Here is a 15,165-nt window from a genome sequence, read left to right as displayed (position 1 = left end):
AGAAAGCCTGATTTGCATTCTGTTTATTTATGGGGTTTTTTCACAGTATCTTGAAAGTAAATAAATTTATTTCAACTTACAAACACCATATAAACTCAATGGTAAATCTGCCGTCATGCCACAAATATGGCTGTTGATTACTTAATTTGGGAACTGTCTATATAGGCTGTACATTGTGGCCAACATAACTGGTGAGTTTAGAATCCTGGTAAGGACCACTGACCCTCACTGCCTGAGTCCAAGACTCAAATCCATGCAGACAGAGGTGAGATGGCAGTAATCAGTAAAGGCAAACACTTCAGACCCCTCAGCCACCCAGTGCGCTAGTAATGTACATGTGTGCCTTAATATATTCAGATTCTGTCAGATAGCTTTTGTCTTGTTATTTTGGGAGAAAAGTACAAGCACATCATATATCAATTGTTGCATCAATTCAGTGTTTTTGTTTTTGTGCAAGCCAATTTGAACAATTTGTGCAACTCAATAATTTGAAAAAGACATGTTTCATGGAACTGTTAATGATACATGCAGCAGGTACGGGTAACTTCATTATGTCTATAGCTAATACACTAATGTATCTTATGACCTGAATTAACAGTTATATAAGAAATTCAGAAATGCAGATCTTATACTATTCTAAAATATTGGTTCTTTTTAAATCATGAAATTTTTGAAAGTTTAATTATTTATATTAAGATGCCCAGCTATGGCAGATATCAAGTGGAAGCTGTCAGGATCTCAATGAAACAGAGACAACAGACTCCACTACTGGAAAAGCTAGTGTAAAGGTAACAAATACTAATATTTGTATTGAATTTAATTTAAAGTTAAGAACTATTAGTTTTAACTTTAGATACATCATCCAAATATAAAGAGCAATGCTGTTTTTTATTGTCATTCATGCATGGATGCTTTTGAAGATAAAATTAATTTGATGGTATCAAAGCTTAACAAGCTGCATTTTTTAAATTTTTCATTTATATATTGCATTTTATCCTATTTTCACCATTATAATTAGTCCTAGGGTCATATGTATTTATGACTTTTGCTTGTATGATTTTATTTACTCTAGTTGTAATCATACCATACCATAGAACACAATCTTGTTGAGTGTATCAGATTCCTCCCTGTGAGACATGTTTTTTTATTACACAATTAAGACGCTTTATGAAAATATACCACCAGAGAAAATATTTGTTTACTGCTTTACAGACTGTAGTTTATGTAACAAGTTTTGACCGTGTACTTCAAGGTTTTTATATTTGTATACATCTACCATCAGACAATGCATGGTGTCTGCCTGTCTATCCACCTGCTACCAATTTTGTTTCTGCACAAAGATTAAGAAGTCCACCATGTACAATCACCAGACTTCATCAATAGCTTGCTTTAAGGGTACAGAAGAATGTTGTCCATTTTGGAGTCAATAAATCAAAGTTCAGGGTCACAATTACTGAAAGGAGAAAAATGTTTATGCACAACAAAATAATTACTGCATCACAGGTGTAGACAAGCCTTTGTGGATAGCTTGCATTTTGGGTATGGAAGAAACCTGTTAATATGGAATTTAAAAGGTAATTGTTCAAAGTCAGTTTGAATGAAAGTAGAAAAATGGTTTCTTCTTAAAACAATTTGACCATGTACCTTCTGCAAAGTTTGTGGATTACTTGCACTTTATAAAATGCCTATTTATTCAAAAAACGTATTATTTGGGGTCTAATGACAAAAGGGCATGATCAATGTGATTAATAGAAGAAAGAATGGTTTTCTGCACAAAAATTTAAGTTATCAGACATGTCCATTCACCAAAGTTTATGGTTTACTTGTTTATTGGATATGAAAGAAGTATGATGATTTTTGGGGTCAAAAGTTCAAAGGTCAAAGTCACCAAGTAAAAGAAGAAAAATTATTTTGCACAATAGCTGTGGTTCTGACCAGAGTTTGTGGAGGGGCATGCACTTAATATATGGAAGAAGTTTATTGATGTTAAAATCAAAAGCTCAGTATCATTATGGCTAAAAGAAAAATCAGTTTTCCAGAATAACTTAATATTATAGTAAGTTCCTTTTCTAGATTTTCTGTAGACTTTTTCTTCTAGAGGCCAGAGGTCACAGTTATTATAAGACTCATAAGAAAATACTAGTTTCTGCACAGAAAGTTTATTTCAAGACCACAAGCCTTCCCAGAGATTTAGTTCATTGAGACACATTTGTCCGTAATCTCCAGATTCAACCATGCCCTCCTAGTGCTTACACAGGATTATTAAACACTGTAGAGTGTATATGCTGTTCTTCTTCAATTTTATCTTTTACTTTATATACTTTTCAAATAATTTTCCACTGCTCCAGTGACTTAAGTGGTTGGAGCATCCCTGTCAGATGTGGTAGGCCATGGGTTCAAACCCTAGCCGAGTCATACCAAAGACTTATAAAAATGGTACTAGCAGCTGCTTTGCTCAACAGTCAGCATTAAGAGGTTAGTGTTAGGAATGGTTGGCCTGGTTTCAGGATATTATGACTAGGTGGGACATGATGCTACATGTCTATGGCATGATGCCCAAGTGCTAGATATCACTATAAACTACCACACTGCAGACATCATAGGAGTATAACTGAAATTTTTTTAAAGCCATGTTTACATTCTAAATCTCACGCACACATAAGATTTCACCATTTCTCTTTTTTCTCACAATCGTACATGTTTATGTTTATTTGGTTGGATTTATCTTCCTAAAGTTTCTTTTGCAATTTTTTAACTTTACATTTTGAGAATTTAAATTTTGAATGAGAGAATATATTTGGCATTTTAATGATGTGCCATTTAACTCTATACATGATGTCATTTATTTTGATTAGGTTTGTGACACAAGATTGCATGATAAGAATGTTACCAAGGCAAGGTTCCGAAGAGATACTGGTACATCTCCCACAGACCATGGCATGCTCTCTAGGGAAACAATGTTTGCAATCGCAAGAGTGAGAGCTGGCATTGTCAATGATGCACCAGTTTTAAACTGCACCACTCACATTGTTATAAAAGAAGATGAAGGTAACTTTAATTCAATGTATTACCTTTTCAGTGCATGCCTAATATGAACGTATAGCATGTATTTTTGGCGGATTGTTAGTACAGATTTCTTCATTATCTCATAGCTACTGTTCATTGTATAGTTAAAGGATCAAGATCCTCTGGACTATTGAAATCCACACAACAAATTTAGTTTTATTCTGAATGCATGAAAATGTTCATATCCAAGGTTATTTTACACATTTTTTGAACAGGGAACTTATCATTTGTTTTATCAGTTTATGCAACATGAGTATCAGTTGTTTAGTATCCAGGTTTAATCCAGAGTCAATGTGATTCTAACATAATTAGGTGCAGTTGCATACACCATATCTTGTTATAGGTTTAATGCCATTGTTCAGCACACTATAGGTTATATATATGATGGCCAGTATAAATGGTCATGGAAGAACCCAGGTACGAACTATCAATCCACAGGAAGTTGCTGGCAAGCTTTCTCAGATACCCACATTGGCCAAGTACACGTTTCAAACCCACACAGCCAGAGGTGAGATGGCAGTGATCAGTAAAGGCAAGCAGTTTAGATCACTTGTCCCCCACCCCATCTTAGTGTAAAAGGCTATTAAACACCAGTTGATTGTCAGTGTTTTAGGGCTCTTCCATTTAAACATACATGGTACCCAGGGAAGGCACTGTTTTAAAAATATATGCTAGGGTACATTGATTTCACTGAGTTCATACTTAAATGATAAGAAAATTCTAAATTGCATCTATGGGTGAGTACCCCACTTTAAAAGTGCCTTCCCTGGTTCCCATGTATGTTTTATGGAACAGCCCTTATCATTTACTTTGAGAAATTACATGCATATATGCTTTGGAACCTCACTTTCATAACTACCATTCTTAACTATTTTAAAATCCAAATTATGATGTTTGGAATACTTGCATTTAATTGGATACCATATTTGAATAGTAATGTAGAGATACTAGGACTTCTTGATATTCATCTCTTTATTGTAATTAATTTTTGAGAAAAAGAGCATGCATGTAATACTCATGAAATCACTTGTTTCTGGTGTAATTAAGAGTTTAATGTTGTTTTTTCTGTGTTTATCATGGTATAAGCTGTCAGTTGCTGAATCACACAGCAGATAACACCTGATGGCCATTATGTAAGCCATTATGTAATCTGTGTGAGCAGGCAAATGACAGTTTATACCATGATAAACTCAGAAAAACAAGATTAAACTCTTTTAATTGTAATTCTTTATAATTGTATTTAATTTTTTGTTATTATTTTGTTTTGGTTTTTTTAAATATATTTCCTATCAGTTTTACAGCTTTATTTTAGCATATGAATTATTTTTGGCATCTACCATGTAGCTATTTATAGAACAGGGGATTCTCCATCTGCAACATAGTAGCTATGTCAACGTAAAAAAAACATAATTCTTCCAATGATAGGCAGTCTAAGGCTTTGAACATTGCACAGCATGGTCATAATCTTTTGTCTAAATTGGTATATGTGATCTGAGTAGAAGTTTAATATTCAAAGCAATTAAGAATGTGTTGTTTTATTTGACATTTGAATGACTCTTGGATTTAATTCTCTCATGAGTTCATTGTGACTTGGTGAAATCATTATTGTCCAGACATGTGAGTAACCAATTTTTGTTACTTTAAATCTGTTTTCCTGATCATTAACAGTTTAGGCTACCTACAGGGGCTACTTGCAAATGATATTTAGACTATTGGTAAATGGTTATAGTGATGGGAGTCTGATAGTCAAATATTGCAAGACATGGACCATGATAATTACAATGGGGGGGAGTAGCGGGATCTTTACCCCCCCCCCCCAGCATTGTAGCTATCAAGGTCGGCATCTTACATTGTAGGACTGTGAATCCAATTGTTTTAATGTTAGCCTTTGCAACCTTCTGACCCTCCAACCCCTATATCCATTTACCTATAGTTTTAAATTAATTTATAATGAGCCACAGTGAAAATGCTGTACAACATAGCCCCAATGTTCTTGGCAGATTTTTTGAGTTTCCCCAACTTCTTTCAAACCTAATCAAAGAAAAAATTATTTATCTTCAGAAAGGTTATAAAGATTTGTTATTTGATTATGTCAAATCAATTTATTAAATTTTCTAAATAAATTTTTTAAAAACACCTTTTTTATTTCATTTCAAAGGCATACCTTCCAATTCAATGTTAACATTAGTTACTTTGCATGGGATGCTATTTATAGAAGTATAAAGTAGTCTTCTGTACAGTTTATACAGAAATAAACACAATTGGGTCTGATCACATGGTTATGTTCTGACCAATGGAAATCTTCCCTACATTTATCAACTGATGCAACTGCAATTATGTGCAGATACATAATTCTGTTTTCAAGTAATTGTCAGATGTATATTTTTTCAATGGCAACATTACATGCTTTCTTTGTTACCAAGGGAAAGCTATTGCTGAATCTGATTCTTGCATGACTGGACAAAAGAAGGTGGGTCTCATTCCAATAGAGCAGAAGATGATAAGAATCATGGATTACGATATTACCATGGGCTTCAAAATGCATTTATGTTAAAGATTGAATGAGAGTGTGAACATGTTAATTTGTTAACTTTTTTACATGTGTAGTATTGTTATTTTGTAAATGCACATTACCTTGTTTGAAGTTTAAATATAATTAAGCTAATTATCTAAATTAATATAAAAATAAACCATAATTTCTTTTGTTCCAGTTTGCAAAGCAAAGTAAAACTGTTGAAAATAGCCATAGAATTAACATCACGATCACAAATACTATATCATAGTTCGTTCTTGTCTTAGATTTCCATTACTGAAGCCAAGAAAACTAGATGATGCAGATCATGTTCAATTATGTAAATTTTTCTAACTTCATGACACATTTTTTTCACTGACCTGCATACACAATATCATTCCCAATGTAACTATAACTGTTAAGCTGCATTCTGATGGCTGCATTCGATCCAGTTCCAAATCCAGCCAGCTACCAATGGAACAAATCTTTCTGCAGAAGTAATTTCATGAGTTGTACATTGGATACCACAGCTGTATCTTTGGAGACAGGGTCTAGTTCTGGTACTGTCAGTGCGAACAAGTCAGTAACTAAGAATCCTGATTTTTTTGAGACTATAATTCAGACTTGTCATCAATGGTTAAATTATGATGCCTAGCCTCTAGTTCAGTTATGTATGGATCTAAATCAGCTGGACAGTGAGCATCATTGTCCTCAGGTCAGGAAAAAATGGCCATGTTATGATCGAGTCATTGGCATAATTTTGTCTTCCTGTATGATGAGATGTAGAGCCAGTTGATTATGGTTAAGACCAGTAGCATTTTCAGGATTTTTTGGCGAGTTTCACACACTGCTTGATATGAACCAGCATGTGTTGTAATTGTGTCCCTTCTTGCTGCTATAACTCTACTTAAATAGGTGCATGTCTGATGTGTAGTGCTCCCTACCTGCACCTTTTTTAGGACCAGCACAAAGCCAAGCTAAGCTAACAACTTGCATGATATAATTTCCTCTTTGACAGTCATGTTGACAAAATCTGCAAACAAGCCACCAGGGAGATCAATTTCCCTCCCTTGCAGTCTCTGAGCTACAATGGATGGATTTCAGCCAAAAAAAATGCCCCATTTACACAAGACATTCAGAAGCAGTCTCAGCAAATCTACAACCATGAAAAAACACAGCTCTCCCAAACAAAAATGGACAAGAGGCAGAATGAGGGCAATCATTTTCACCAGCGCTTCTCCACAAGAGCTTCCCTGCCTCAAAAATGAAATCTTCACACTGCCTTCAGTGGGACAAGATATGTCACGGTGACTTTTGGACCTGCAAGTGGTACCCGAGTGACTTAGTATACCTCCTTCTTTGTCCAGGATTCCATCAGCTTTAAATGTGGCACTCTTCACCCTGTCAATCTAAGTTGACTCAGTTAATTTGCATCTCTTGGTTCATGGTGAAAACACCACAGTGGGTTCTAAATGCCATCCAGGAGGGAAACTACATGTTCGTAATCAGTGTGGAATTTCAAGATGCATATTTTCATGTTCCTATTCAAATGGCTTCTACAAAGACACCATTTACTAGTTAAGTCACTCCCAGTTGGAGTTAGCACCAGTCCCAGGGGTTTCAATCTCTTTATTGTCTGGGAAATAGCCCATATCTCCACCACCACCATGGTGGCAATATCAACTAACTGGACTATATTCTACAAAATATCAGGTGAATTATATCTTGGAGCAAGACGTGATATCCCTTGTAACTCTCCTCAGCCTTAGTTGCCTTGTCAATAGGAACAAATCCAACCTTGTGCCATCATGAAATTTTGTTAATCTAGGTATGGAGTTGAGCATTCAGTAAGCAGAGTATATCTCCTTCTGGTGTGAGCATGGAAAATCAGTACAGTGGGACCCCGCTATAACGTGCTCTGTTATAACGTGAATTCGGATATAACGCGGTCGTGGCGTGGCTCCCGAATTTTTATATACATGTATTTTTCTTGTGCAAAAAAAAAAAATCTTAAAAAGTACGGAAAAAAACCTAAAAAGTTGCTTATCATTTTGGGATAGATATCGCGTATGAATAAAAAATGCAAGACAATTGTGGCTTGGCTCCTGAAATTTTCTATGTATTTTTCTCATACACAAAAAAGTATTTTTCTCATACACTTAAAAGTACTTTTTCTTTCTTCTTAAAAGTAAGAGGAAAAAAACGCATAAAAAGTTTATTCTGGGATCCCGTAGGTCTTTGCCAATGTCACAAACTTGGATTGTTTTTCCTTATTGGCTGCAAAACATACCATGTGGCTTTTTTATTTGTTGGTGACATTGTTGGCTGTTTAAACGTTTATATACAACCATTGGTTTGGAGTGCAGAAATTCAGAGGCCCCATGAAAGGAAGCCGCAAACTGGATATAAAAAGAACTGAAATTTATCTATTGTTACATAAACAAATTCATTGTCTCTACTGACAAACCATCTAAACAGTGCATTGTTATATCATAATCCGCTTATCCTGACATCTAGCACGAGTTCTGTATGTTGTGAAATATCTGCTTTTTTGTTGTTGACATTTCTGGTAACGGAGATTAACTGGACAAGGCATTCTGTCGTAATCGGATTTTTGGCCGCTCGCTAGTAATTAATATATTTACAAAGACGCATTTGTGTGTGGATGGTAAGTAAAATTCCTCTTCTTTTTACTCAGAATTAAATCCTTCAGAACACTCATGTTTTCTGTAATAACCCATGTCATCAGAACACCTTCGTCTCTATCTTCCGTTGACCCTTTCTTAATTTTCAGATGCAGGCGTAGAAGGCAGCATCACGCTGCTACCACAAATGTTTAAAAAAAAATTTAAAAAATTCTTATTGGTTTATTCAGTAGGCATTGAGGGACAGTAAATAGAATAGTCTAAACGACGGCCAATTCTTTTAAAAATGTATCCAGAGAAAACAGTTTGCTAAAATTTCAAGGGAAACAGATTACCTTTGAAAACGTACTCAGCATATGGAAAAAAATCCCCGTCTCAATCATACAATACAATTATTTGATGTTGCCACCACAATAAGAAATGGGCATTCGTTTGGTTCTCCAAAGCTGTTCTTTAGCGGCGACTTCAAAAGCGCATGCAGCCTTCATCAAAGAAAGCCGACTACAATCTTTCAATAACAGCAAAGAAGTTTTCTTCAAAGGAAGTCAGTACCAAACTTAAATAAAAGTGATGGAATCTGTTGGATTTTTGCATTTTCCAACATGACTGGAACACTTTAACTGTGCTGTGAAAGTTTCCATTTTGTAGGGAAAAAGTTTATGCTTAAAACGCAAACTAACCTTTACCGACTTCGAACGTACTTCAAAGTAAATGTGCTTCATCATTTGTTACGTGATTGTGCTAAGTTTTTCCACTGAATTCAGACCAATATGACATGTTACAAAATTAGGGAATATTTTAAAGCTGTGTATGCATATTTTCGATGGAATCACTTGTATTGTGGATTCAATGTATATGATGAGGTTCGCAGGTGAGTACAATGCGTTGATACTCTGATCATGCTATACATTAGACATTTATATATAAACAGTATTCATGTATATGTACCAATTCATGGTTCTCTAAATAAAGTATGATGTCTTCTCTCTTTTCACTACAGGTGTATTTCTCATTTAATATGCATTAATTCAAGATAGCAACTGTGCCGACGAAGCACGTATTTTACCGCCCGCATATTTTACCCCCCCCCCCTTTTTTTTGGGGGGGGTACATTTTCTATAGCTGAGTTGGTTGCATATAACACGGTTCGGTTCATAACACGGTCAGATTCTATGGCTCCCAACTACCGCGTTATAGCGGGGTCCCACTGTATAATAGTGGCTTCCTTGTTTATATGGGATAATCTACCTGCCCAAGAATTCCTTTGCCTGCTAGGTTTGCTCAGTGCAGCAGCAGACCTGTTTGTCCTAGGTCGCCTATTTATGCACCCATTACAAATGATTCTGATGTCCGAATGGAGGCTGGACTTCGCCTGTTAGACCAATAATCAGCACAAATGTGAGGCTCCAACAAGATGGGGCAACTTCATGTGGCTCACATCATATTGACTCTCCCCAATCATACTGAGCTACAGAGAATCACACTTCCTGAAATAATGACTCTACCAGTAACATCAAGCTATAGAGAATCATTTCTCACAGCAATACAGAGTTATGGAGAATCATATTTTCATTTTGTATTAACTCTCCTAATAATAAAGAGCCATGGAAAATGAAACAGTGAATTGAAAGTGTTTAAGAATGGGAATAATAGTCATGTGTTTCAGGATTTGAAGATGTTACAGATATCTGTTACACTAGATTAACAGAGACATTACCAGTATAACTTATTTTCTGATAATAAAAACCACAGGTAATATCCTCACATCCTCAACACATAACTATTATACCCTAATTTACCACACTCATGATTTTGTTTACAAATGTAAAAAATGTAGTCATACATATTTACCACTGTCTTCATACTGATTACCAGATTACCTAAGTTAATTGTGTAACATTATTTGGTGGATCAGCTTTGGGGTATTTTGAATCATTTAGTGTTATTCAATTTATTTACTTGGATATTAATAACTTTTATGGATATGTATTAGCAATTTGTTACTCAACAGGTGTCCTGTATGACCTGGAAGCAAGTGATCCTGAGGGAGACAAAGTAATTTATAAAATCAGCCCTTCCCAGCTACCTGTCTCAGGAGAAGTGATGATAACACCTGATGGAAGGTATTAACTTTTATAATATTAGTCCATCCAAATTTGTGTTACTTTGTCAGTGTCTTAATCAGCTTAAGTATTGATGGCCATTAATATTTTAAAAGGTTAGGTACTGTCCAAACCTTGCTGTATTTTGCAATATGTTTTGTGCTATTGTAAACTCTCTTCTTGTTTGGCATGAAATCAACATGCCATTTGAAACTCTCAGAACCAAAATTATATTCCGTAATGGTTTTATTGAAGATACATTTGTCTCAGTGAAGTATCCAATAGTAAACTAAAATACCTATGAAGTTTTCCATGAATTGCAAATTCTCAATGCTTTTATGCATTTACAATCAGAGAAGGACATGTTTATGTATCTTTGTGTTTTATGAAGTTTTTTTTACAGTTTATGAAAAATAGCACTTTCCTGATGTTTCAAAGGTACTGAAATTCATTGATAAGGTATGGACCTTTCTCAAAATAGTTAGGTATCATTGGATTCATCAAAAATGACAATCAGCATCACCCATATCATGTTAATGTCATCAATTTGCCATGAACCATTTTACTTGTATGATGCCATTTGGGATAAATTCACCTTGGTCATTCTTTTCATAGATATTTTGAACATGTCTTTGAAACCTAATTGAGTTGAAAAAATGTGTCAATAATTTGTATACAGCCCTTATGCTGGGATGCTTTGGCAGTAGCTCAGCATAGTCATCACTTTAACGTGTGTGTCCTTTCATGTGTTAGATCACACAGTAGGTTTACATTAATGTTAAAGGTTTTTACTTTGATAATGAAAAGGTGGGCTTGACAAAAGGGAGTCTTTTGTTAGAAAATTAAATTTTAATTTAAATATGTTGATTTTTCTGAAATCAAATATGATATCAGTCTCAGGCAGCGATTATAAAATGCTTTTATACACACAGGCTTACATATACACCATGCAAGGACTGCTCTGGAAACATAACATTTAGCATCATTCTGGAAGATGACCCTTCAGCAGCAGATATCCCATCAGCAACTTCAACAGCTGTGTTAACAGTAGAGGTGGAAGAAGAAAATGATCCGCCAACAGTATTCCTCTATGGCATTGATGGTCAAAACATGCTTAACCATGATCCAACGGAACTAGTCATTGTATGTGTTACAGTATTTTTTCCTTCTGAAAAAATGTTGCAATATCACAGCATGAAATTTGTAAGAGATGAAACTATTTGTGTATGCTTTATTTATGGCTACTGACTGATGATAGATTTGTTAGATTTTTGGATGATGGATATAATCTCTTTATTATGCTAATCTCACCATTTCTTTAGAGATTGAGCTATATTATATAAATATCATAAACCTATTTTCAAAATGATTTTAGAAAGGTTTTGTATTGCCTATATGTAAATAATGAATATAAGTTGCACACACTGTTTTAGCAGAGTATGTGTGCAGTAGTAGTACTTCAGCAAAATAGTGTATATATGGTGCCAAATATAATGTAATAACTAAATGAACTGTATTTTTCTTGATTTTTCAACCTTATTGTAATAAAAGAATTCTATTTTTGTGAATTTGACCATCATTATTTTGTGTTAATTGGAAAGTTTTATCAGCACAGGAATGATTTATATTGTGCTACATCTTTAGTTCAACCATGTAGATGATAGTAATATTTCCAAATAACATTTAATCCCAGGTATTTATGAATGGAACTGTGTTGGTTTCCTATTTGGTTTTTTAACAGCTACTGTTCAAAATATTAATATATCTTATATTTTTTCTAGAAATACTATGAGCAGCTGAAAGTGAATGAATCACTTTCTTTCACTGCGGTATTTGGAGCCTTTGACATAGATTATGGAGATGCACTGACTTTACATGAGAATAGCTCAGCACATGGAAATTTTAGCATTGACACACTCCTCTCCAACTTCACAGATAAATTCAAGACATGTGACATGGCAAATGAACCTATGGTAATCTGTTTTACAGATATGTTTTAGACAGATGAATCAGTACTCAAGAGAATGTGAGGAAAAACCTCGTAACTGATTAATATAAGTAACAGACTTGGGTGGACTGAAAGGATAGAATAGTGCTCTGAATGAAAGAAAGTCGGATTAAATTTAATTTGGTATTGTGACAAGTTATATATTTAAGTCTAGACCTTGCTATGTGTTAATGAAATTACAATTTTTACCATATATATTGGGACATGATAAAATAATTAAATTTGTTCCTGTCCCAGAACTTACAGTGAAATTTTTTTTCACCGAGGTCATGTGTCCCAAAACTAAAGAAACAAAATAAATTTGTGTTGAATTTGCACCCCCTTCTGCTGCATGTTGCAATAATATAGATAAAGAAAATGCTTATTTGATAATAATATGAAAGAAACTAACCTTGTATTGTTATCATTTATTCCTCTTTTTTTTTTTTTTTTTCATTTTATGTAGGATACCATAGGCATCCATACTGTAGCATGTATTGCTTATGTCAGATAATATGACACATTGTTCATTGGTGTGAACATAGAGAAACAATTTGTGTTTGGTTGTACTCAGGGGTTTGGATATATTATCAGACTGAAAACTGGATCCAACAAAATTGCAAACAAGAGGGAAATAATCAACCAGTTGTTTGAAAGCATCTGCCATTCATGCATGATATTTGGTGTTAGGTGCATGATAACCAAGATTGTATTATATCCAGGTAAACTATAGGACAGTATCTAACAAATAAAAATTGTCATTTGAAAATACATTCACTTGAGTGCAAATGACAATCTATCTTTTCGCCAGCATTGGTTACAAAAGGTATTATTAAAGCAAGTTATTGTAGTGTATACTATTTACCCACAGATATCAATGACCATTTGTATTCATTATGATTACAGATGGTAAGCAAATAGAAGACAAGGTGGTGAATAAATGCAACTGGCAGTGAGCAGTAAATTCATTGTTTGAACTTACCAACAGGATATCAAATACAAAGTTATTTTTATTACAAAGCAAGCTGATCTTGGAAGCTGACTTTGAATACTTTTAAGTGTGTTGATTTTTTTTTTAAAGGATATCAAATACAAAGGTTATTTTATTACAAAGCAAGCCAGCCTGAGAAGCCAACTTTGAATTCTTTTAAGTATGCCAAAAAAAATTTTAAACAAAGTCGGCCAACATAGGAAAGCTAACTTGGGCTCTTTTTCACTGGTATTCATGGGAATTTTGAGAATAAATTGAAAAATGAAATAGTGGATCAATTTTTAAAGTGACACGATATAGTGCCTTGTGCATGGACATTGATATCCCAGTGTCACCCAGAAGATTTGGAGAAAATGAAATCATTTGACGAATTCATGAAAGCCAGAAGAGAAGATGATTTTGCCAGTAATATGATCATTAACATGGATGAAATTCTAATGTACTTTGATCTCATTCTTTGACAGACTGTTGATAAGATGTCAGTTAAAAGTGTGAGAATTAGCACAACTGGTACCATTTTTTAAAAATCCGACTTTAGTCCTTGCAGTTTCCGCTTCAGAAGATTTGTTTCCTCCAATGATAATTTTTTCACGGCATGAGAAAACAAAACAAATATTCATTCACCAAAATAATGGATCGTACCTGTGCAGGAGAAGGGTTGGGTTGATGAGTAATCCGAGTTTCCTCTGACCTTTTTCAGCCCATTTTTTATATTTGGTCACTGACATATAGGCTGCCAGATTTGTGTAGTCATGTGACTAAGAATGTAAATGGTGAGATTCAGGTCAAATTTCATCAATGCTCTATGGTCATCTCGTCTGTCAGCAGATTAAGATATAATAAATGCTATGCTCACAATTTCTGAGAAAATAAATTGTATTCCTATCAATTTCATGTTTATCTCGATGAAAGGTTTTTCAAGTTTGCTAGGCCGACTAATAAGGGGCTACCCTATGCTGACACCAAATGGTGTTGGTGAGTTCCAACATTTTAGTAGGAAATGGATTCTGACCCTACACCCCAACATAAATGTCCAAATATCAAAAATGAGTTGTCGAGGGTTAGAGGAAACTCAAATTAGGTTGATGAGATAATGCTGCAGTGGATTAAAGAGTTTTATCTCGGGTACAAAGTTTTATATTTTTTAAAATAACATTTAAGTCGGAGTGCATTTTCCAACATACTTTTCCCACAACTTACGACTTACAAAAACATCATGTCCCAGAACATACAGTGTACAAAAACATAACTTTAAAAATTAATTTATAATGTCCCAGAAAATATGCTGTCCCAACATATACAGTAAATATGATAAGTCCAGATGTTTGCATTGAACCATAGGATCACAGTGATGTCTGAATGTGGCTTAAGAATGAATGGGGGTTCACTCATGTGTTTAAATTTCCCACTCATCTGCCTCATTATAGTACAGATATTTTGGTTATCATAAAACCCTCAGAAGGGATGAGGTACAGATCTTAAAAACTGAGTTCCTTGAATAAGTTATTTCACATCTGAGTTTAGACATATGCAGAAACATAGTACAAGTTCACTTGCCCCACCACAGAATTGATGAGGACATGTAGTGTTATCCATTTCAATTCCTCTTTCCATACGGAAAATTCTTGCCATTATATCAGTTTGTAGGCAATGAGGTGGGACATTTTGTCCTATAAATACATTTCTAGTTGTCCAGTATTTCACTTTTTCTCATGAATCATTGACCATTGTCAGTTTAATAAAATGTTGTCACATAACAATGCATCTGTATATGAGATAACATCAGGCAATTTCATAGTCATGTAGAGAACCTTGAACCTATGTAATAAGTAAAGTGTATAAATTTTACGTAGTAAGTAAAG

At 34.4% G+C, this 15,165-nt stretch overlaps 1 protein-coding gene across 1 annotated transcript in view; it reads left to right on the top strand.

The window, feature by feature from the left end:
* LOC149785554 (uncharacterized) overlaps positions 1-15,165 on the top strand; it is a 198,141-nt gene that overhangs the window by 166,283 nt on the left and 16,693 nt on the right. The window contains exons 49-53 of the mRNA XM_089979355.1: positions 697-788; positions 2,856-3,048; positions 10,235-10,346; positions 11,258-11,468; positions 12,107-12,298. Of these exons, the coding sequence (XP_089835481.1) occupies positions 697-788; positions 2,856-3,048; positions 10,235-10,346; positions 11,258-11,468; positions 12,107-12,298 (800 nt within the window). The remainder of the gene's footprint in view (positions 1-696; positions 789-2,855; positions 3,049-10,234; positions 10,347-11,257; positions 11,469-12,106; positions 12,299-15,165) is intronic.

Source organism: Sinohyriopsis cumingii, chromosome 13, assembly GCF_028554795.1.
Source record: "Sinohyriopsis cumingii isolate HCF-2022 chromosome 13, ASM2855479v2, whole genome shotgun sequence".
NCBI lineage: Eukaryota > Metazoa > Mollusca > Bivalvia > Unionida > Unionidae > Sinohyriopsis > Sinohyriopsis cumingii.
The sequence above is the reverse complement of the archived record's forward strand: the minus strand, read 5'-3'. Positions and strand labels throughout refer to the sequence as shown.